The sequence below is a fragment of the Rhineura floridana genome, chromosome 3, assembly GCF_030035675.1.
Source record: "Rhineura floridana isolate rRhiFlo1 chromosome 3, rRhiFlo1.hap2, whole genome shotgun sequence".
Taxonomy (NCBI): Eukaryota; Metazoa; Chordata; class Lepidosauria; order Squamata; family Rhineuridae; genus Rhineura; species Rhineura floridana.
Genome location: NC_084482.1, coordinates 224,383,533 through 224,408,525, shown reverse-complemented (window position 1 = coordinate 224,408,525; position 24,993 = coordinate 224,383,533). Strand labels below are relative to the sequence as shown.

Genomic DNA, 24,993 nt, shown 5'->3' with positions numbered 1-24,993 from the left:
TTATTCATCAGTTACTTGATTTGTGCTTCAGCGCATTTCCACACTGTTTTCCCAAAGGATGTCACATTCTAAAAGAAATCATTAAGGGTGCATTTTAGACAAGGATACATCTGACAGGAACCAAGAAGTAATTATAGATAACAATATCTCCTGCAGAATAATTTCACATAATCTGAAACACCAAAGATGTTACACCTTGTAAATGATGAATGGGGGGAAATGTTTCATAACAATCAGATTTCTGTTTTTGTTGTTAGGTGTTCCTTTGTATTAAGATCAGGCCTCAGTAGAATAATGTAGCACTTGGGTATGAAGATGCAGCCCAGAAGCCCAGCACTGGAGGCCAAGATGGAGAAGACCTGCACGGCTACCATGTATTTCCCCTTCGTGCTCAGGTAGGTGGGCACAAAGGAGACCCAAACACTGCAGAAGACCAGCATGCTGAAGGTGATCAGCTTGGCTTCATTGAAGGCCCCAGGAAGCTTCCTGGCTAGGAAAGCCACCATGAAGCAAATGGCAGCCAAGAAACCCATGTAGCTGAGGGATCCATAAAACATGGTGACAGACCCTTCATTGCATTGCAGGATGATCTCTCCAGGCTGGGAGTGCATGTCAGACTCTGGGAAGGGTGGAGAAATCCCCAGCCACATAGTGCAGATGACAACTTGGACACTTGAACAGGAAGTGACAATGGCATTGGCCAGACTCTTTCCCAGCCATCTCCTCATTCTGTTCCCTGGCTTTGTGGCCAGGAAGGCCAGCACCACAGTGATGGTTTTTGCCAAGACAGAAGAGACGGCGACTGAGAAGATGACGCTGAAGGCTGTTTGTCGGAGAAGGCAGGTCACTTTGCTCGGTTGGCCGATGAAGAGGAAGGAGGACAAAAAGGAGAGAAGTAGGGAAGTGAGGAGAATGTAGGAGAGGTCCTGGTTGTTGGCTTTGACTATGGGAGTTTCCAGGAATTTAATGAAGATTCCAAAAATGAAGCCAGTAGTTAAGGATAAGAAGAGGGCAAAAGAAGCCAAGGTGATCCCTAAAGATTTTTCATAGGACAGGAAAGTCATAATCTTGGGGACACATTGATCTCTGTCCTTGTTGGGATATTGATCTTCTGGACATTTGGTGCAGTGGTCTGCATCTGAAAAGTAGAAGAATTACATCAGCATCTAGGGTATCAGGCAGCGGATATTCTCAGCATTACTTGGAGATGCCTAGGACAGAGAATGGGACTTTCTACATACAAAGCAGATGCTCTACCACTGGACAATGGTGGTAGCAGAAGTGGAAACACTTGGAAGCTGTTTTTCTGCCTTTATTCAGGGGCTGCTTCAAGTGGACAGCCTAAGGGGGCAGACTGGACAAGACGATGTTAATGGCACCGAGTCAAAATGGTGCCAAGTCAAAATCATCTTCATCCAAAATATATGGAGCTGATGGCACTGTGTTCTTTTGATAGGAGTGGCTTTGATAGCTGTGGTGAAGAAAAATAACAAGGCAGGGATTTGCTCTCAGTTTATTTATTTATTTATTATTTGATTGATATCCCGCCCTTCCTCCCAGCAGGAGCCCAGGACGGCAAAGAAAAGCACTAAAAACACTTTAAAACATCATAAAAACAGACTTTAAAATATATTTAAAGAAAACGTCTTTAAAAACATTTTTAAAAAGCTTTCAAGACATATTTTTTTTAAAAAAAGATTAAAAACTTTTTTTTAAAAAGTGGTTTAAAAACATATTAAAAAACAATTCCAACACAGATGCAGACTTGGATAAGGTCTCCACTTAAAAGGCTTGTTGAAAGAGGCAAGTTCTCCCTTTTGCATAGTTGCTGTGATTTTGTTACATTTCGTATGGGTCCTCACCATCAAAGCACACAGCCCTAGGCTTGGCAGATAGTTTGACTCAGTCATTGTAAGGGAGAATTGCATCTTCTTCGCATGGCCAAGCACTAGCAGATAAGCATATTCTCTGTAAGGGTGAATCAGTCCTCTCAATTATTTCTTGCAATTATTTGCAAGAATAAACAACCACAATAATAATAATAATAATAATAATAATATCCCATCCAGCAACAACAATAATACAAAATTTATATCCTGTCTTCTTCCCGAAAGCAGCAGAGTGCGGCAAACTCTAAAAACATCTTTAAAATCATTACAGAACACGAAAAAGATATTAAAAACTTCTTAAAAACAAAACATGTTGAAAGCATTCCAATACAGGTGTAGACTGGGATAAAAGCCTCTAGTTAAAAGGCTTGTTGAAAGAGGAAGGTTTTCAGTAGGTGCCAAAAAGCCACAGAGATGGAGCCTGTCTAATATTTAAGGGGAGGGAATTCCACAGGGTAGATGTTTTATTTCAACGGGCATTTGGGATAGAGAACGACTAGGATTAAGTGTCCTAGGATTGGTGACTACATTATACGGCCTTATTATTTTAAATTGTCTGCTGTTTTTAACGTATGTTTTATGGTTTTAATTTTTCTCAAAGTTTAATTCTATTTTTAATTGTATACTTTGTATGTTTTTAGTTGTAAGCCGCTCTGAGTCCTACTGGAAAAAGGGTGGGGTAGAAATAAAGTTTATTATTATTATTTATTATTATTATTATTATTATTAGATGCCACCACACTAAAGGTCCACTTCCTATGTTGTGCAGAACGGACCTCCTGGTAAGATGGTCTCTGCAGGAGGCCCTCACCCGCAGAGCACGGTGATCGACTGGGCATATAAGGGGTAAAACGGTCTTTCAGGAATCCTGGTCCCGAGCTGTATAGGGCTTTGTGCACCAAAATCAGCACCTTGAATTTAGCCCAGCAGGAAATGGGCAGCCAGTGCAATTCTTTCAGCAGTGGAGTAACGTCCTGTCCCAGTGAGCATTTTGTTGTGCTGCATGTGTTGCTGCTTTTTCTGATTATTTAACTTGGTGGCTTCCAGCGCTTGGCGATATTTAGTGATTTATTTATTGTGTGTGTTTTTAAAAAGAACTCTCCCTCTCTGACACGCAATGGCTCTTTCAAGGCTTCTTGGGTGCAGGTGACACACCCTCCTCCTCTCCCCTCCCCCCTCCATTCACTCAGGTCGTTAGCACAAGGGCAGTAGTTCCATCTCATATCCGCACCAGGTTCAGTTTTTTGAAGCGGCTGCTGATCGAAAGAGGGAGATGCTGGGGAATTGCCTGCCCAAGAGAGAGAAGATGAGACGCTGTTTTCTCTTTGCAGCAAAGTGAAAAGGATTAAGCTGAAAAAGTGATCCAACAGAGCAGACCAAGCCGAGGGAGGGCCTTTCTGCTCCTTCTAAAGGAAAAAGGTCGTTAGGATCTTGGTAGAGCTTTCCGAAGACGTCATCTCGAACTAAGTTCGAGAAAGATAAAGAGATCATAGCAGAATATGAAAGTCAAGTAAAATAAATCTGCACCCAGTTGGTGGGACAGTCCAAATGCCTAGAAGAGTAGTCTGAACCCCGATTGCAGCTCCTGCAGGACCTCCATGACTTCTTCCGCAGAAAGGCTGAGATTGAACTGGAGTACTCCCGGAAGTAGCAGAAAGATTTTCTTCCAAGGGAGGTGGGGAGGGAGGCTGAGGCCACTACTCAGATCTTTCCACGCCAATCCAAGTGCAACCTCCCCACTCAGCCAGCCAGCATAATCTCTCTCACTTAGCCACCTCCCAGACCCTGCCCTGTCACCAACTAAGGGACACTCACTCAAGCAAACATTTTCCCCTGAGATGCAAAAAAGTTAAAATACTGCAAATGCAGCACATTAGCCAGACAGGGTGGTGGAGGCCACTTTGTGTGCCAAGTGCAAACACAGTATACACACACACACACACACACACACACACACACACACACACATTGTTATCTTTCACCTCCACAGTTCTTTATCTCCATTCTGCTGCTGCCTCCTTCTCCTCCTTTATCCATGTTCTTGACCTCTGGATCCTTTCCCCCTCCATTCTTCACCACCACTATTCGTTTTTTTAAATAATTGTTTTCTCCACTTCACCCCGTCTCACTCTCCGCCTCCTCCCTCGTAGCCTCCTGCCCATCCACAGAGCATGAAGAAAGAGCGATGCTGCACAGAAGCCCAGTTTGAGGCACATGATTTTCATCCACAAATCAGAGGAGCAGAAGACTCCTCCTGCTCCCCCCCCCGAGTAATGCCCAAAAGTAATTCTGGAAACGTTACAATTACTCCACAAAAGTAGTAAAATTACTCCTAGTTCTATTACAATCAAAATGTAAAGGAATTACCACTCGTTCCTCAAAAAGTAATGAATTACAAGTAATTCGTTACTTGTAACTAGTTACTTCCAAGCTCTGAGCACCTTCCTGAAAAAAATTGTGTATTTGCAACAGGGCAGAAGTTGTCACAAACCAGTGTGGCGTCAGGGTGGATTTTTTTTCAGGGGCTGTCATCACTGCCTCTTTCAGTGTGGCTGCGACGACTCCTTCCTGCAAAGATACATTGAACACATCCTGGATCCACTCAGTCATACCCCCGTCCCCAGTGCTGTCCACAGATGCTCCCCTCTTGTTCCCATTTGTGCTTTCCAGAATCTGCATAAACAGACTATTAGAACTGTGACTTTAAGAACTTGTGCATGAGCTGCGAGCTGCGAACTGCGAGGTGCAGAAATTGAGGCTGGGGATGAGGACGGCCTCCTGCCTTCTTGGCTGTCTGTTTGCGTCCCTACGTCTCTGGCTGTCGCCTCCGTTCGCTGCTGCTGTGCGCCTCGCTGCAGCTGTTGCTGGCTCTGTGCTTGGATTTGTTGGTGGCTGCAGTCGTTTTGCTGCTGCTGGTGCTGTGGTCTATGCCACTTTGGGCGGCATGTGCGCTTTCCATCGGCGCTCTGTCACTGCCGCTGTTTTTCTTTTCGATGCTGCTCCCCGCTGCAGTCTGTGCTTCTTTCGTCGCTGTCGTGCGGCTGGGTGTGCGGTCTGTTCCGATTGGCTGCTGCTGTGTTTTGCTTTCCCTTCGGAGCTTGTTCCAGTCGCCGTCGCTGTGGCCCTGTGCTTCGTCGCTGTGGATTCGTGTTCTCTTGCCGCTGTTACAGCTTTGCGTTGTGGCTTGCGCTTCTTTGTCGCTGCCGTTGCCGGGCATTTTGGGTGTCCCCGGCTTCGCTTTTCGGATCAAGAGAGACACGAGTAACTTTTGGGGGAGCCTGGTTCCTGATGATGGCACTGCGCCGAAGAGGTTAGCTGACACAGCTGACACATCTGACACACTCCAACCATCTTTAGTGTTGTCTGACAATGCGGCCCTCTCGTTCGAAGAAGAAGGGTTTTTGGCATCAGTACCTGTCGTACTGAGTGTGGGATTGTGCGGAGGCGCTTGATTGTGGATGATGTGTGAATGTATATATGTATGTTCGGTCCTTGTTATGTATATGTAAGTGCATTTGATGTGTATGAGAGTGTGTGTGTGTATATTGTTTCATTTTATTGTTTTTAAGTTTTTGGGTATTTAAGTTCTATCATGTGCCTAGGAGAGAGGTTTTCTCGCCCATTGGGGGGACTGGAGCGGGCCCCAATTAGTGTAGTGATGGGCAGAGGGAGGTATGGCGTTGGGAGAAGGACATGCCAGGTAAGGGGAATGCGGCCCAGACATGTAATGGCTGTGCCTTGTTCCGGTCCTTCTCACATCCATAGGGTTGTCGGTTGTCCTATCAGCCAACTCTCAGATCTCCAGGTGCTGCTTTTAAATGCCAGGTCGGTACAAAATAAATCTTCCCTCATCCATGATCTGATTGCGGATGAGGCAGCTGATCTGGCATGTATAACCGAGACCTGGGTGGGTGAGCAGGGAGGAGTTAGTCTCTCTCAGCTTTGCCCACCGGGGTACTTGGTTCAGCATCATGGTAGATCCGAGGGTCGGGGAGGTGGGGTCGCTGTGGTCTATAAGAGTTCCATCTCACTCATCAAGCACCATGTCCATGCAGTTACTGGTCTGGAGTGTTTGCACCTAGTGTTGGGTCAGAGGGACAGACTGGGAATCTTGTTGGTGTACCGCCCACCTTGCTGCCCAATGGCTTCCCTAACTGAGCTGACGGAAGTGGTCTCGGAGGTGCTGTTGAGATCCCCCAGACTATTGGTACTGGGAGATCTCAACATCCACGCTGAGGCTACTTTATCTGGGGCGGCTCAGGACTTCATGGCTTCCATGACAACCATGGGGCTGTCTCAATATATCAGCGGCCCAACACATGTGTCGGGGCATACTCTAGATCTTGTCTTTGCAACTGGACATGGGGATGGTGATCTGGATGTGGGGAGTTTTACATCTCTCCCGTTGTCATGGACAGATCACCGCTTGCTGAAGTTTAGACTTACAGTGGCTTTTCCCCTCTGCAAGGGTGGGGGACCTATTAAAATGGTCCGCCCCCGGAGACTAATGAATCCTGAAGGTTTTCAAAGGGCTCTGGGGATTTTCCGGCTGATAAGACTGGCGCTCCTATCGAAGCCCTGGTTGAACTGTGGAATGCGGAGATGACTCGGGCTGTTGATACGATTGCTCCTGTGCGCCCTCTCCTGTGTAGAGCTCATACAGCTCCTTGGTATACCCCTGAGCTGAGAGCGATGAAACAGGATAGGAGACAGCTTGAGCGGAAGTGGAGACGAACTCCCGATGGATGCAATCATGTGCTGGTAAGTGTTTCCACTAAGCAGTATTTGGAAGCGGTCAGGGTGGCGAAAAAACAATATTTCGCTGCCACTATTAAGGCATCTCTTTCCCGCCCAGAGGAGCTTTTCAGAGTTGTCCGAGGGTTACTCTATACTTACCCTCAGGACACGGTAGGGTCATCGATGGTCTGCTGCAATGAGTTTGCTGAACACTTCCAGAATAAGATCTTATGCATCCGCCGGGACTTAGACTCCCAGTTTATAGCAGATGATTCAAGTGAGGCGTCCAGAGCGCAGTCTTGTCATGTTTTACTGGATGAGTTTCAGTTGGTTCAGCTCGAGAACGTGGACAAGGTGCTTGGACAGGTACGTGCAACCACATCGGTACTAGATCCTTGCCCCTCTTGGCTAATAAAAGCTAGCAGGGATGGAACATCTGGTTGGGCCAGGGAAGTGATAAATGCCTCTTTACGAGAGGGAGTGGTCCCGGGCTGTCTGAAGGAGGCAGCAGTAAGACCACTCCTGAAAAAACCTTCCTTGGACCCGGAAAATTTCAACAGCTACAGACTAGTAGCAAATGTTCCGTTCCTGGGCAAGATCTTGGAATGAGTGGTTGCTGGCCAGCTCCAGGTGCTATTGGATGAAACTGATTATCTAGATCCGTTTCAATCGGGGTTTAGGCCCGATTTTGGCACTGAGACAGCCTTGGTCGCCCTGTATGATGACCTTTGTCGGGAGAGGGACGGAGGGAGTGTAACTCTGTTGATCCTCCTTGATCTCTCGGCGGCTTTTGATACCATCGACCATGGTATCCTTCTGGAGAGGCTTGCGGAGTTGGGAGTCGGGGGTACTGTCTGGCAGTGGTTCCGCTCCTACTTAGCAGGTCGTCTCCAGAGGGTTGTGCTTGGGGAACATTGCTCGACACCGTGGGCTCTGCAATGTGGAGTCCCGCAGGGTTCGGTTCTGTCTCCCATGCTTTTCAACATCTATATGAAGCCGTTGAGTGCGGTCATCAGGAGCTATGGAGTGCGTTGCCACCAGTACGCTGATGACACGCAGCTCTATTTCTCCTTTTCATCTTCCTCAGGTGAGGCCGTCGATGTGCTGAACCGTTGCCTGACTGCGATAATGGACTGGATGAGAGCTAACAAACTGAGGCTCAATCCAGAAAAGACTGAGATGCTGCTGGTGAACAGTTTCCCGGATCGGATGGTGGATATACACCCTGTCCTGGATGGGGTTACATTCCCCCAAAGGACCGGGTTCGTAGTCTGGGGGTTCTTTTAGATCCTTCCCTGTCACTTGAGGCCCAAGTGGCATCGGTGGCACGGAATGCTTTCTACCACCTTCGGCTGGTAGCCCAGCTACGTCCCTATCTGAGCAGGGAGGACCTAACATCAGTCGTACATGCTCTGGTAACCTCACGACTGGACTACTGCAATGCGCTCTATGTAGGGCTGCCTTTGAAGACAGTTCGGAAACTACAGCTTGTCCAAAATGCGGCGGCCAGATTAATAACGGGGACCAGGCGGTCGGAACACATAACACCTGTTCTGGCTCGCTTGCACTGGGTGCCAATATGCTTCCGGGCTAGATTCAAAGTGTTGGTTTTGACCTATAAAGCCCTATACGGCACGGGACCACGATACCTATCGGAACGCCTCTCCCGATATGAACCTGCTCATACACTATGCTCCACATCGAAGGCCCTTCTCCGAGTTCCGTCTCATAGGGAGGCTCGGAGGACGGTGACAAGATCTAGGGCCTTCTCAGTGGTGGCCCCCGAACTGTGGAACAGTCTCCCCGAAAAGGTGCGTATGGCGCCGACATTGCTCTCCTTTTGGCGCCTGGTTAAGACTTGCCTCTTTGCTATGGCGTTTTAATATGTAACTCGTTTTAGTTTTAAATTTTGTTGTAATTGTTTTTGATTTCTTGTTTTATATATGTTTATGCTGTATTTATTATGAGATCTGAGATGTTTTGTATTTTTATATTCTGTTGTTCACCGCCCAGAGAGCTAATGCTAGTTGGGCGGTATATAAATCTAATAAAATAAATAAATAAATAAATGACCCCTTGCGATGGCTGGTGCTATTGAATGGGGACCAGACTGGCAAGAACAAATTAGGTTTCCTAGGAGGAAAGCATGGTAATCTTAGTTCACCATCAGTTTATTGACACCACATTAAGAGCCAGAAGAGAACTCCATCTAGCTCAGTATTGTGTCCAATGACTTGGCAGTGGCTCTACATGTTTTGGGGCAGGTGTCCCAGCCATACCTGGAGATGCTGGGGATTGAGCTTAGGACCTTCTGCATGCCAGGCAGACGCTCTGTTACAAAGCTATAGCCCTTTGCTCTGGAGTCACTTGCCTTCCACGGTGGAGATTGTCCCTTCCACGCAGGGAGCGCAATCATAGCAGCAAAGCGGCTCTCCTTCCCGGATCACCTTGACATCCCCAGGGCGGCAGCTCTCAGTACATCTGGAACGAGGCACCATCTGCCCATAAAGACAGAGGCTCACGTGTTAGGGGTATTTGTGCCTATGGAAACTCATCGGAGTCAATAGGAGTTTCCCTCCCATTCCAATAGCAACTGCAGTGGGGTGATTATGGAAGGTGTTTTTGTCAGGGGTGCAGAATGGAAGGAAGAAAATTAAACAGTCTGGATCCAGATCAGGCCCTCCAGAAACTGTTATTTTTATTATTGTTTTAAAAAAAAGATTAAAGTTGAATGTCATGAGTAGTTTGGACCTTGATTTTGTTTAAACATGTATACAATTTCACTTTAAGATAACCCTTGCTAGAGGCTAGTTCAGTCTTCATGATCTTCTCAGCCCAGCCTTCTCCATGACATTCTCAAGTCCACCTGACCTCATAGATTCTCTCCAAGAGCAGGCCACTACATAGATCTTTCCCTCCCCTCTTCTGCCCTGTTTCCTTGCCTCTTCTCCATGTTTGCTATTTCCTTCGGGTCAGTTAGAAACCTTAAGTAAAGAAAAAATGCACGTATTGGGAAGGTTCAAAGGAGCCCATGTTACTCATTTGGAAGCTGCACTTTTTCAGTTTGACTGAACGGACACTCTGGGCGATGTACAATATAAAATACAATCTCAACATATACATAATCATCACAGTATTAATATCATAACATCTCATCTAACAGAACCATCCTACGCTAACATAGTATAAAACCTAACCCACCCCAGAGATCCCATAGGCCTGCCTGAAGAGCCAGGTCTTCAAGGCTCGGCGAAAAGTCAACAGTCTGTCTTTGGCAACCCTATTACAATCTGTGCTTCTCACCTGTTTCTTCCAACCTGAGGCAGACTGGCCTCCAAAGAATTTGTGCTTCGGGGAACCTTGATTCCATCCTGCTTTGGTCCCCTCAAAACCAGTAGGACTTACTTCTGAACAGTCCTGAATAGGATATGGAAATATACTAAGTGGTGAAAACTGAGTCAGGTTTGTTTTTATTCTGCATCGGTTGATACAGAAAACTTTCATCTTTGGCTCCACCCATCATTGACACATTGACTCTGGCTCCACTTCCTGCAAGGATGAAGCCCCCTGAAAGATTACCTCTGAGGGAATGTAGCCCTTGACAGGGGAAAAAGGTTGCCTGCTCCTGACGTAACATGAGAGTAGGAAAACTAGAGCTTTAATACTGTGCTGCCGTGGGGTGTATTCCAGTTGGTGACCCCTGAGACGATCCTGGTGGTGGTGGCGCCCACTCTCTTAAATGCCCTCCCTGGTGAAATGTGTCAGTTTCCCTGAAGAGGAATTTTAAAATATTCCTGTTTACTCAGGCATCTTATTGTTCCTGGCAGCCCTGAAATTATTAGCTGTGGAAGGATGTGATCGTTTTTAACTCTTTTTAATAGTTTTTAAAGGGCATTGTTTTCTGTCCTCAAAAGGGAGAAAGGGCAGAATATTAATTTAATGAATAAACAATGTAACAAAATATTTTATAATTGCCATGTTTTTGGTGAAGGAGTGGATGTATTGTTTGGGCAGCCCTGAAATTATTAGCTGTGGAAGGATGTGATCGTTTTTAACTCTTTTTAATAGTTTTTAAACTGTATTGTTTTCTGTCCTGAGCTTCTTTGGGAGGAAGGGCAGAATATTAATTTAATGAATAAATAAGTAAATAAAGTAATTTATAATTGCTATGCTTTTTGGTGAAGGAGTAGCTGTATTGTGTGAGCAAATGTATTTGGCAAAGGAGTGAATATTGAAAAAACATCCTTTTTAATACAAGCACTTTCCCCCAATCAATAAAGCTGGGGGTGTGGGATTAATAATTATTAACAAGCGTAAAGTGAACTGAATGGCTTCATCTACCTTGTTAAACCAACGGGGCCACACAATGGCATCTTGATCAATGGTGACTTTTATGCCTGGAGATCCGTGACTCTCCATCCACCCAACTTTCCTTATATGAAGGGAGTTGTTGGGAAGCATCACAAAGTTCACAATGTCAAAGTCAGCAGCCAGGTCCCCTTTCTCATCCAAATATGCACCATCCATGGAAGAATTGTAACACTGGAAATTGCTCAAGAAATGGTGAACCTGGAATGACAGAGAAAATCCCAGCATTGAGCAAAAGTTGGTCATTCCCACCCTGCTGGTCCACGTGCCTTCTAAACACAGATTGGCCATACAGCCTTGATGCTTTTTTAATGTTCACAATGTAATTGTGGTGTTGGGAAACTAGGCTTTCTCCCAGCAGTGGAACCTAAGAAATAGGCACCAGGAGAAACAGAGTTGCCATTGGGTATGAGGAGAGTCCACCTCACCTCAGAAATAGGCAAAATGGCACCTCATCTCACCAACGCTTCTGAAAGCCTTTCAGAGTCTGCCTCCAAGATAGTAAGCTGCCTTATACAGAGTCAGACCTTTGCTCCATCTAGTTCAGTATGTCAGCCCTAACTGGTAGCAGGTTCCCACGGATTCAGATGGAAGTCTGTCACAGAACTAACTAGAAACTCCAAAAATTGAACCAGTGACTCTACCACTGAGTGATGCTCCCTTTGTTAGTTTGCATCTTTAAGATTCCCCAGCTGAGGAATCAGGCTTTAAGTAAACCAAGAAAATATTTATTGATAACACTAAGAATAACAAGATTACAAATAGATTTCATTGACAAGCATATGGTTTCATATATGTTTCTCTTATGTTCCTAATTCCTACTATTTGCCTCAGAACTCCCAATCCAATACCTCAACAGCCACCTCTTACTCTCCACATCAACCTCCCTGTCCAACCCCCCTGTCCAACCCCCACCACGACTCAACTGTCATCCTCTCATTTATACCTTCAGCCATTCAAACACACAGCCGATCATCATCCAGCATTCTACAGCCCATGTACTCCCCCTTCTCACTCACTCCACTTACCATATTTCCTATTATAAACCTGCACTTACCATATTTACATTACATTCACATACAGGAACATCACATGTTCATCATACCAAGATGATCAACAACACAGCAACACAGTCAGCCCTGACTGGTAGCAGGTTCCCAAGGATTCAGACAGAAGTCTTTCACAGATCTAACTAGAAACTCCAAGAATTGAACCCGTGACTCTACCACTGAGTTATGGTCCCTTTGTTAGTTTGCATCTTTAAGTAAAAATAATATCTGCAGAGTGGAACTGACTGTCATTGTCAATGAAACCATATCCAGCCATATCACTAGAGGGGAAAAAGAATACCTGCGATACCTGGATCCTTTCACTTTCCAATCTGTTTCCATCCACCATCGAAAATCGTTTGGATCTGGATGAGAATGCAGCATTCAAGACGTGTGCCAGAGCTCGGACTGTGTTGTAAATGCCGTAAGTGTCTTGAAACAGGCTCCTTTCAAGGACATCCTGAGGGAAGCCCTCCAGGTTCTCCTTCACTCTGCATTGGTTCTGGCCTTTCACAGATAACAGATGCCTCGAATATAAGCAATGATGTCCTACTGGCAAAATTGGATTACCATAGAGGATTGGCATCTTGTCATCATGTTTTGATCTTTTTTTGGTGTGGACAAATAAAGATAAATAACCATGGATGTGATTGTTGTCAAGTATCTTGGGGGACATGTTGGAGCTGACATATGACAAAGCTATTGTGATCCAGACTTTCCCCATAATTGGCTTCAGGGTTGCGTCCACTATTTCTAGTGTATGTGCAGCCTCTAAGAAAGACTGAGACTCCCCGTAGTAAAGAAATACATTGATTTTCCTGTCCATGGAAAATGAAGTCTTGTGCAGGAGCTTTTCGTACAAATCCTTTATAAAAAGAGCCTCTCGTGAGATGGTTTGTGAGAAGGCAACACAAACACCACTGCTAATGAGAACAGGCGTCAAGGTGTTCAGATACCTTTCTCCATTGTTGGTGTCAGGAGCAAAGAGACCGATCCATGTCCACTTGAAATGCAGGAGTAGACTCACAATCCCTGTGCTTGGAGGTTCTTCATTTGAGATCATCCGGTAGACGAGAGGCAATTGCATTTTGTCAAGAACGTGATTAACAGAAGCATAGTTGACCTAGTAAGGAGAGGAAGGGATGGAGGATTTGTTCTGTTTTTTGGGCAAATCACAGATTTTATTTATTAATTGAAAACTGTGGACAGGATGCCCTTCATTTCTCTATGCACTCTGTTAATGGAGACGTAGAGTGTTCCTAGGCAGCAGTTTAACCCTTTTCTGACCTTTCAGATGACATAAAAGTTTAAATTTTAAATAAATAAATAAAACCCTCCCCCAAGAAGTCCACTCTGCTTCCCCCCTGTTGGTCTTCTGGAGACTTCTGAAAGTGATCTTGTTCCAGAGAGCCTTTGGGAGGGACTGAAGGTAGAGCCTGACACTGATTTTATGCCTTCTACGTTAAATTTTACCTTTGTAGTCCCTTTAGTACCACTCCTTATATGTATACATGTGTGTATATATATGCATATTGTATTTTATGTATTTTAATTTATTTTAATGTTTTTGTGGTTTTACTGTTTACAATTTTATTATGTACATGCTTGGTTTTATTTTTGTAAGCCGCCCTGAGTGCCCTATTATAGGGTAGAAGGGCAGGATAGATATATTTTAAATAAATAATAAAAAATAGAGTACTCTGAACATTTTAGGGCCACTTTACTGATCTTCCATGATATTTTTGTTGTTTGAGAAACAATCTTTTGCAAGCTCATTGGAGCATTAGTTTAATGTGAGGTACTGGGCATATTTAGCCTGGAGAAGAGAAGACTGAGGGGAGACATGATAGCACTCTTCAAGTACATCAAAGGTTGTCACACAGAGGAGGGCTGGGATCTCTTCTTGATCGTCCCAGAATGGAGGATATGGAATAATGGACTCAAGTTGCAGGAGACCAGATTTTGACTGGACATCAGAAAAAACTTTCTAACTGTTAGAGCCATACAACAATGGAACCAATTACCTAGAGAGGTAGTGGGCTCTCCGACACTGGAGGCATTTAAGGGGCAGCTGGACAGCCATCTGTCGGCAATGCTTTGATTTGGATTCCTGCATTGAGCAGGGGGTTGGACTTGATGGCCTCGTAGGCCCCTTCCAACTCTACTATTCTATGATTCTATGATGGAACCAATTACCTAGAGAGGTAGTGGGCTCTCCGACACTGGAGGCATTCAAGAGGCAGCTGGACAGCCATCTGTCAGCAATGCTTCGATCTGGATTCCTGCATTGAGCAGGGGGTTGGACTTGATGGCCTCATAGGCCCCTTCCAACTCTACTATTCTATGATTCCATGACTTGTACTTGTGATAAAAGCAAGTAAAACTTAGTATGTGATGTGTGCAATGGGCCACTTACATTGACTGTTGTACAGATGGAAAGAGCGTCATTTTCAACCACACCACACCTGGACTCACTTTTCATTTCATTTCTCATCTGAGCACTGCTGAGGAGCTATCTGGTACATTAGATTTACCATTGTAAGCTATGATGACGTCTGACAGATCAGCTGATGCTCACAATGGAAGGAGCCTATTGTGGTGGCATGAGGAAGATCAGCTCTGCAGCAGGAATCACCATGTCAATCCCTTCAGAGATTTTGCAAGGGAAATGGGCAAATTTGGGCATACCTGTACTGCTCATGACGGCACTTCAAAAAAAGAAAGAGGCATCCAACTGGAAGAAGGCAGTACAGATAGCACCCTACTGGTTCTGAGCAGCTGTTCTCAGAAGATCTGCAAACCATAAATGTGGCTGTGTTCTGGTAATTCTGTAAAGCTTTTATGTATCTGAGTGTCAGCTCTGAAAATCACCAGGACAACACAACTTTTAATATTAACTAGTACCACTTGTGTATACTTTTGTATGGTCATGAGTTACATGACTGGTCAGCTCACCACATTGTTTAGACGGAGTAACCTAGAGGAACAATTCTCTGTGACCATAATAATCTTCTTCTGACCACTGAACAAGACCGATTGGGTCAAAACTCCTTTGGTCTGACAAACTTTGTATCTAAGGATGTTGACCTGAACTGAGAAATCCAGTTGTTACTGTTTCATCTTCGGAATTTTATTTGGTTTGATTATATTTTATATGTTTGTATTGGATTAAAGCGGTATGTTTTTTCCTTTTCCTTTTCAGAAACATTTCACTCTTTTCCCCTTACCCAACTTAGTCTTCAAGTTTACTCATTTTGGTTGGGATAGTATATCTTTACTTGTATTGAGCAAAATCACTGTTGCCAAACAGACCCTTTAAAGGCCTTGTGGAAGTTGTGGGAGCTGCATTTCTGTCTCCCTGAGCTAAAATTCATGCCACATTTCCCCACTGCACTTTCCCAGTAAGCTACTGGGAATCTCACAGCCTGGCTTCTCCAGAGTTTGCTATTGTAGCTTCCCAGGGACTTTAGTCCAAAGCTCAATCCACACCCCCTGTCAGAGAGTGCTCTGATTATTCTTTTTGGGGGACAATTGTTCCCCCAGCAGGACAAACCCTTCCTTAGGGAATCTCACATGTTCCCTACATCCACATGCCTGCTATGGACTGGTAAATGGGGGCTGGGAGACTATTGTGGTTGGAAGGGCAGCCCTTCTAAATGACTCCTGGCATTTTGTCTGGCAAAGGGGTGGCTGCCTGTGCTTGAGTATTCATACCTGGGGGATTTTGTTTATTCCCAGCATAGCTGAAATCTGGACAGAAGTGTCCGAGTCGACCCCTTCAATGAAAACCAGAGCCTTATTCTGTCTTCCACAGCTGTAGTTGGGAACATTAGCCCTCCCAGGAGAAAGCAGATCTAGCATGGCATCATAAGTCGTTCTTGGATTGAAATAATTCTCATAGATGTCATAGCCCAGGGTGATGTTGGGTAAGATCCTGGGATGCTGATTGATCTCATGAATGGCAATCAGGAAGGACAGCAGATACCAGTAGGCAATGAGCCCTCCTGTCCTGCAACAAAATGTGTATCATAATGTCATTCTCCATTCAGTGAGAACATGTCAAATTTCTGCTTTCTTAATCTTCAGTCTCTGGATTTTGCTCATAGAATGACACCAGTGTCAGCACAGTTCAAAGCAAGACTCTAAATAGGAGATCCTCATCACATAATGGTTTGTGAGCCAAGAGCGGCTTGGTGGTTAAACAGAGCCAAGCAAAAATGGATTTCAGCACTTAGACATTGTAAAGAGATATTAAAGCTTCAGGGTAGCTTTGCTGGAGTTTGTCTTGCTTGAAAAGGGAGGAGGGAAATATATGAGAGTCCATGTGAAATAGATGTTGGGAATAAGCAAGCCTGCATGCTTTAGTACAGATATAGGGAGATGAACCTCTAGCTAGTTTGGGGACAGCTCTGTGTTTGTTTACTGTGATGTAACTTCCTGGTTTTCTCCCCTCTCTACCTCCTCCATTGTTCTCTCTTTTGCGTATTCTCCATTAGCCACGGGGGGGGGGGGGGGAAGCAGCCACAAGGCTGCTCTACCAGAATTTAAGTTTAAGTTGTTTTCCCTCCCTACACCTGTTTTTATGCCGGTTTATACTTGTTTTCTTACGAGCCACCCTAATAATTAATATAAATATTACTGTCTATTATAACTATTACTTTTATTTAATGCCCACCCTTCAGGGTGGATTAAGCAAGACCAGGGTAAAGAGGTCTGTTTTCAGCCTATGACACAAGCCGCAGAATGAAGATGCCGGTTGCACCTCTGCGGGGAATGAGAGGGAATTCCACAACTTAGGGACCACCACAGAGAATGCCCTGCCCAGGCCGCCACCCCCTAAGTTTTTGAGGGCAGTGAAATTACCAAGTGGGGCCCCTCTGCTGATCGTAACACCCAAGAGGCTCTATAGAGAAGCTGTCTTTCAGATATCTGGTGCCGAAGTTGTTTAGAGCTTTAAACACAAATGTGAACGCTCTGAATTAAGTCTGGAAACAAACTGGCAGCTAGCGCAGCTGTTTTAAAATGGAGTTTATGTCAGTCCAAAATAGTACCCCAGCCAATAATCTGGCTGCTGCATTTGGGACCAGTTGAAGTTTCTGAGTTGTCTTCAAGGGTAGCCCCACATAGTATGCATTGCAATAATCCAATCTGGAAGTTACGAGCTCGTGATGTATCCAAATCATCTCATTCCAAAAGGGGCCACAGCTAGAGAACCTGTCAGAGCTGGAAACAGGCACTCCTATCCTCCAAGTTCACCTGAACCTCCAGTGAGAATTCTGAATCCAGGAGCACCCCCAAGCTACAGAACTGCTCTTGCCAGGGGTGTGAAACCCCAACAAGATCACATCATCTTCCTAACTCTCAATCAGCAATCTTCGAACACATAACGCCAATGTCTTTTCAGGATTGGGCTTCAATTTATTAATGACTTAATAAGTAGATGTTTTGTTTATTGCAGGTAGGGAAATGAAAGATGGAGGCAATACACTGGATGTGGACAAGTTCTAGATTGGCCATGAACAAGCTCCAGAAAACAGGGCTTATTCCTGGCAAATAAAGATAACTGGGGTGGGCAAAATCATGGCTGAATACCATTAAACCGATTGCTGCGTAAGGGCTTACTCATAAATCACCATTTGGGATGGTGTGCGGAAATCCTCTGGTCCATGTAGAGCGTGTGTTGTAGATATGACCCCACTTACGAGGTGGTCTCCTGGCTTGTAATAATTCAGTGCATCTGGACGGTCCCTTCTCAGGCTCAAGGGGCATTTTGCCTTCAAGATCCGAGAGGCAGCACAAGGAAACAGCAACAGCAGCAGCAGCAGCATCACTGTGGGTCTCCCAACTGGGTTAGCCACTTCTAAGTGCAAAGTCTCTTGCAAGACCAAGGCGCCAATCATTTTATTTCATTCAATCATTCATGCGTTAAATTTATGTCCCACCCTTCCTCCCAGAAGGAGCCTGGGGCAGCAAAGAGATGATATGAAGCCTTCGCACTGTGAGTTTCTTCATGCTGCTCTCAATTCTGACATTTCTGTTATTTGTCTCAAAAGGTGATAGTTGCAGGGTAATTTTGGTAATTAAATCAATAATTAATAATTATAAGGGGAAGCTCACCTCTGCACTTGTTTGGCTTGAGGATCAGGTGCAGAGCTGGAGGAAAACATGTTTGCAAGAGAAGTCACCGATGTGGCTCCATATTCTGAGAAGGGACAGGGAGAGGAAAGCTGAGCGGGGAATGACCTTTATTTGAGAACCACCATTAGATGAGCCTGAAACAAGTTATCGTTCTAGGGCAAGGGTTACAAACAATTTTGCATTCATAAGTACATTTGCACACTGGAGAAACTCTCTCTCTGTCTCTCTCTCTCTCTCTCTCTCTCTCACACACACACACACACACACACAGAGAGAGAGAGAGAGAGAGAGACTGCCGTGGGCCCAGGTTGTTGTGATGCTCCCCAACACACACCACAAAGTAGCCAGTGCAGGCTTGAATAGGCCCAGCACCCCACCTCATGTGTTGCTGCAACAGCGCACTTGCCTACTGTCACTCAAGATGGTGGTGGGGTTGACACTCCTGCCAACATCTTAGGTGACGGGACACATGCATGGATGAGAGTGCTGATGTGGTGACATGGGAGGTGGGGTTTGTCCTGAAGATGTGACCATCCACCCTGACCTGGATTTGTTCCCAGAGTTTTTCAGGGGGTGGGACCAGAGCTTGGAAAAGTTACTTTTTTTGAACTACAACTCCCATCAGCCCCAGCCAGCAGATGCTGGCTGGGGCTGATGGGAGTTGTAGTTCAAAAAAGTAACTTTTCCAAGCTCTGGGTGGGACTAAGGGTTTATTGAATGAAAAATATGGTTGGAAGGGGGAAAGAAGTTGATGCTACATCTCCTTCCCCCCCCCCCAAGAGCAAGTGGGTGCAAGCAGCACATTGTAAGAACCAATTTATGCCTGGCATGGGGTGTATTTGTGGGGCAGAGTGTGGCCCCAGGAGTGATCCCACTAGGGAGATTCCTCCTCCCCCCATGCTTACTCTCGTGGGATCACTAGTGATGTTAGGCAATCCTGCAAGAGTCTGAGCAGAGCAGAGTCAAAGCCAGGCCTTAGGCCTAGGCCTGCCTGACACACTAGACTTTTCCTTTGCAAGTTGGCTTTGGAGGACATCGTTGGAGTGGACTGTGAAAGAGCTCATAAGAGATCGGTATCAGCTAGGGGGCTCTCAGGCAGCCACTCCGTAGGCTCTGTTTTGCCAAAGGTTTTTTTCCCCTTCCCTGAGGCAAGAAAGTTCAGGATCTTTAACTGTAAACTGCCCAGACAGCTTTGGCTATGGGGAGGTATATGAATATAATAAATAAATAAATAAATAAAATCTGGATGACCATGAAACACACAGGTGAGAAAAGAAGATTTAGTGCTCTGCCTAAAAACAGAGGCTGGTCAAGGCAATTTAATTAGTCAAAACAAACAGGATGAGTTCATTAGAGAGAAGGCTTTCACACATTCTGAGAGGGTGGGGGAAGGCTTCACCGCTGCATTCTGAACTCAGGATAGAACAACTTCAAGGTCGCTGTGAGATAAACAAACGTTAGAGGTGTGAGATCAAAAGACACTAACCCCGGAAAAGATGAAAATCTCGCAGGAATAGGTGCCCCCTCCCAGAGGGTCTTTTTGAGTATAAATAAAGGGCCCTCGATCTGGGCAGATAAGCCTCAACACAGGCATGTAAACAATATTGCCTTGAGACTGTGCCTTAGTCTCCTCCTGGCCTATTGCTACATTGTGTAGTTTCATAAGATGTGTTACTCTTTATATTTCTTAGTCATAAATAACCTGTGTCACTACCCACCTAAATCCAATCCACCCCTCCAAAACCCAGAACCAACCACAACCCTCTTCAAAAACCTCCTCTCAACACTGCCCCACAACGGTCACCCTCTCATTTATACCTTCAGACATCCAGATGCTCAGCCAATCATCACACAACACTCTTCAACATTCCAACCCATGTAGTCCCCCCCACTCAGTCTGCTTACCACGTATACTCTAATAAACCAGCACTTACCATATTTACAGTATTATATTTACAGGGCCATCACAGTCACCAACCCGTTGCATTCATAAATACATTTGCAACCTGCAGAAACTGTTGGGATTGGGAGGCACTGTTTTATGGTGGCTCCAGTCCTACCTGATGGACAGGCCCCAGAAAGTGGTGCTGGGAGACTACTGCTCGACCCCCTGGCCGGTGGCCTGTGGAGTACCGCAGTGTTCAATTCTGTCTCCCATGCTCTTTCATCTGGAGATTTGGAGTACAATGTCATCAATATGCTGATGACACTCAACTCTACCTCTCCCTACCACCTGACTGCAGGGAGGGAGTGCTCATCCTAAACCAGTGCCTGGAGGCTGTGAAGGGATGGATGTGGGCTAACAAACTGACACTTAATCCAGACGAGATGGAAGTACTGTTGGTCAAGGGAAAAACTGCACCAGGGACGGGGTTGCAACCTGTTCTAGATGGGGTTGCACTCCCTTGAACGAGTAGGTGCGCAGTTTGGGAGTCCTCCTGGATCCTGCCCTGCTGCTTTAATATCAGGTGGCTGTGGTAGCCAGGAGTGCTTTTGGCCAACTCAAACTGGTCTACCAGCTGTGTCCGTTCCCGGAGACAGTTGACTTGGCCACAGTGACACATGTATTGGTGACATCGAAGCTTGATTACTGTAACACACTCTATGTGGGGCTGCCTCTGAAAACGGTTCAGAAATTGCAATTGGTTCAAAATGCAGCAGCCAGAATGTTAACTGGAGCACGGCGCAGGGATAATATCACCCCTGTGCTTTGTCGACTCCACTGGCTCCCAATTTGTTTCCGGGCCCAATTCAAAGTGCTCGTTCTGACCTTTAAAGCCCTAAATGGCCTTGGACCAGTATACCTGAGGAAACACTTACGCCCATATGTACCTGCCCAGGATTTAAGATCATCTGCCTCTGGTCTCCTCTGCATGCCCGGAGTGAAAGGTGTTAGACTGACAGGCATGCAAGAAAGAGCTTTTTCAGCTGTGGCCTCCAAGCTTTGGAATATCGTACCCAAGAAGTCCGCTCTGCTCCCTCCCTGTTGGTTTACTGGAGACTTCTGAAAGTGATCTTGTTCCAGAGAGCCTTTGGGAGGGATTGAAGATAGAGCCTGACACTGATTTTATGCTTTCTATGTTAAATTTTACTCTTGCAGTCGTACCGCTCCCTATATATGCATATGTGTGTGTATGTCTGTGTATATGTATATATATTACTTTATGTATTTTAATTGCTTTTTATGTATTTTAATGTTTTTGTGATTTTTATTGTGTACAATTTTATTATGTATGTGCTCAATTTTAATGTAAGCCGCCCTGAATGCCCTATTTTAGGGTAGAAGGGCCGGATAGAAATATTTTAAATTAATAAATAATAAATAAGAAAGGGCCAATCAATCACCAGCCAAATGGAGCATCCCAGTCTTGGTGACCTTGATGGAGCCAGGTTTCTACTGACAAGGTGGTCTTAGGGTGGGCCTCTGTTTACCCACAGCCGAGAAATAAAACTGTCAACTCATAGCTCCAATATAGAAACCAAATGTTAACCTCTTAAGATCCCACATTAACAAATGAAACCCCACAATTCTTTGCTACACAATCATCTTGAATTCAGGTTTTCATGACACTTTGGACACATAATGAGAAGACATGACTCACTAGAAAAGACAATAATGCTGGGAAAATCAGAAGGGAGTAGAAAAAGAGGAAGGCCAAACAAGAGATGGATTGATTCCATAAAGGAAGCCACAGACCTGAACTTACAAGATCTGATGGTTCATGAGAGTTGCTCTTGGAGGTCGCCATAAGTCGTAATCGACTTGAAGGGACATAACACACACACACACACCTGCACTACATGAGTTCAGCATTAATTGATCCAAGAGAGTCCAGTGCCCCACAAACCTCTGTGGGAGGAAATATCCTTAAAAGGTGGGCTGTGATATGCAGCCTTTGTGCCTCATCCACCATCAGGAAAAATCCTGCAGTGGACCAGCCAAACAGCTTTACACCTGAGAGGATCAATATCCTGGAGGTAAGTAGTGACTTTGGATCAGGTAGATCCTTGAGCTAGAACGTGGGTGCCCCACTACCCAATAAAAGGATTTTGAGGTGCTAAAGCAAAGCTGACTCTTCAGAATGGTGGCAGCAATAGAGGGAGAGTGTTGGTTTTAGACCCTACAGTAAGTTAAAGAGGGCTCTGGCTGGGAAGCGCAGGGGATCCTGTCCCTAGGATCCCAGAATTATCAGTACTAAATTGGCCCCCAGAGTCTTCCTGTCTGGGAAAAGGGGGTGTAGGAAATGATGGCAACTCTACCGGATAATCTGAAATGCATAGCGGGTCAGATCTGTGAAGCAGGGATGCCAGGAAGGGAGTAAGAAGGCTATCCTTAACCTCTCCTAATTCTAACAGAAGAGGTTGCCATCTCCTGAATCTCCTGCATGATCTCCCTGTACAGAGCTCTCTAGTCTGGATCCAGCTGAGCCCGTTCCTCCTGGGTGAAGTGCAAGGACACTTCCTCAAATGTCACCAGTCCCTGGAAGAAGAAAACAATTGATTTCCTCATTCATACTCCCAGGCAAGGTGTGGACATCATCTGCCCTCCACTCGCACACTGAAGAGAGATGTAGCTAGCGGGATCTTTTCCTTTAGTGTTCACAAATCATGTCAGGTCCAGATGGCATCTACCTGAGAGGTCTGAAAACAACCCAAACAACCCCAAGCGAGGGGAGGCGGGAAGCCCCTTTCTGACCGGTGAATACCTTCTCCCAAAGACTTGTTACCATATGGACTGGCAAATGTATTACAGTTTGAAAGCCAGACGGACACCGAAGGTATCTGGGAAATCAGAGGCCTATTAGCTGTTCCGGGAAAAGTAGTGGAAAATATTATGGAAGACAGAATTACCAAACATGGAGTGCAACACAGCAATCATGGGATAAGAGAAAATATGCTCTCATGCATAAGGAAGTGTTTAAAAATCAGGAAGGAGAAAGCAGGAATAAATGAATAGTTCTCACAATGGAGGGATGTAAGAAGACACCCACCCCTTTCTTACAGATTGACTGGGTGCAGGGCACGGATGACGGCATCTATGCCAAACCAAAACAGACAAAAACATGAAGGGAAAAATAAGTAACTAGGGGTGCCCACCCCAAACTGTAGTCTGGGCCAGGACAAATCATACACCCCAGGAAAAGGGAGGGTGTATTCTAAGAGATGCCAGTCTTTCCCAGCTAAAATAAAGAAGAGAAAACGGGAATTTGCGGTGAGCATTCCAAAATCTGCTGTGGGCTATGAAAAATCATTCAATTGAGCAAAGTGGATAGCCTCCTCTGCGAGATGTCACTGTATTGTGCCTGGAATGGTGCCATTAACTGGATGAATCAAGTTAACGTCACTCGCTAAACAGTTTGTGTTCAAGTTCAGGGTGAATAAAATTCCCAGCACCCTTCATAAACTACAACTCCCAAGACTCTTTGGAGGAAGCCATATGTTTTCTATGTACGCTGTGGATGTGCCATAAAGGTGCGTGGTGTGGAGTAACTGGATAATGCCCTCTGATTTAGTAGGGAACTTACACCTGGTGTAGGAAGAGGGAGCGGAAGTAGCTCCCACCAATTTGCACCCATTGCAGGAAAAACATCATTCGCTAAACAGTTTGTCTGCCAGGCCTCCCAAAAACAAGGAGGGCAGGGCCATGTTTCTGCTTTCCTAGATTAAATGGCGACCTCTAACAAAATAGGAAACTGGGGAGGGCTGGTAGAATGGTAGTATTTAAAGAAGAGCCTCACTATTCAACTATAACAGCTGAACCAAAGGACAAATGAGGACACATGAAGAACCGGTCCATTTAGCGCACTGTTGTCTCCTTAGCTCTGTTCCAACTATGAGGTGCCTCCATCTCCAGGCTTAAGGCCCTTAAATTCATTATCAAAACTACAGATGTGCCTGAGGGATGCTTTGATCCAGCCCCAACACAGCCAGCCCAGCTCAGCGGAGAGGCAGACGGGATGGGGCAGAGCTGAATCCTCAGATCTGGAGGGTCTGCTGGGTTGTTGTTATGTGCCTTCAAGTGAATTACAACTTATGGCGACCCTGTGAATCAGCGACCTCCAGCAGCATCTGACATGAGCCATCCTGTTCAGATCTGTAGCTTCCTTTATGGAATCAATCCATTTCTTGTTTGGCCTTCCTCTTTTTCTACTCCCTTCTATTTTTCCCAGCATTATGGTCTTTCCTAGTGAATCATGTCTTCTCATTATGTGTCCAAAGTATGGTCACCTCAGTTTCATCATTTTGGTTTCTAGTGACAGTTCTGGTTTAATTAGTTCTAACACCCAATTATTTGTCTTTTTCGCAGTCCATGGTATGCGCAGTCCACATTTCAACAGAGTTGATTTTTCTCTTACCACCTTTTTTTAAGAGGGGGGTCCTCCTCTCTTCAAACCTCCCCTCCGCCCCCAATTGCATACCTTTGTTTCGAGGCTCCCTCCGTGCAACCCCGCTTGCCAACATCGCTGCGCACAAAGACGGGCTCCTCCGGCACTTCCACCCTGCATTTCTTGCCAAGAGGCAGGGACAGGAAAGGCAGGAAACCCTTGTTTGAGCTCTTCCTTTGGCTCTGCTGTTGTTTAACCCTTAAAGTGGCTGAAGCTCCTCAGCTGCTTCACAGAGACAGCGAGGGGAGGCGGGAAGCCCCTTTCTGACCGGTGACCCTTCTCCATATTAAAAATAAAAATGCTATGCACATTTTTAAAAAAAGCCTTTGAGGGAACAGCTTAGGTTAGCTTAAACCCTGTTTCCTTTACCTGTTAGATTTCTCTGTGCAGGGACCAGAAGGCTGCTCAGAAACCTTTACTTAGTTT

The 24,993-nt window shown here is 45.4% G+C and overlaps 1 protein-coding gene across 1 annotated transcript; it reads right to left on the bottom strand.

Moving 5' to 3' along the window:
• Positions 1–233: 233 nt before the first annotated feature.
• LOC133379063 (vomeronasal type-2 receptor 26-like) lies at positions 234–24,643 on the bottom strand. The gene is made up of 7 exons (XM_061613672.1): positions 24,601–24,643; positions 18,161–18,245; positions 15,758–16,052; positions 13,071–13,166; positions 10,968–11,195; positions 8,998–9,124; positions 234–1,138 (listed from the first exon to the last, which is right to left on the bottom strand). The coding sequence occupies exons 1-7, from the start codon at positions 24,641–24,643 to the stop codon at positions 234–236; spliced, it is 1,779 nt and encodes a 592-aa protein (XP_061469656.1).
• Between the last annotated feature and the right edge of the window lie 350 nt (positions 24,644–24,993).

Coding starts and splice junctions, on each gene's coding strand:
- LOC133379063 (XM_061613672.1), bottom strand. CDS start 24,643: ATGTTGGCAAGCGGGGTTGCACGGAGGGAGCCTCGAAACAAAG. Junction 11,196..13,070: donor AACCTCCAAGCACAGGGATT/GTGAGTCTACTC, acceptor CTGTCATTCCAG/GTTCACCATTTCTTGAGCAA. Junction 9,125..10,967: donor GGCCCCGTTGGTTTAACAAG/GTAGATGAAGCC, acceptor CTTTATGGGCAG/ATGGTGCCTCGTTCCAGATG.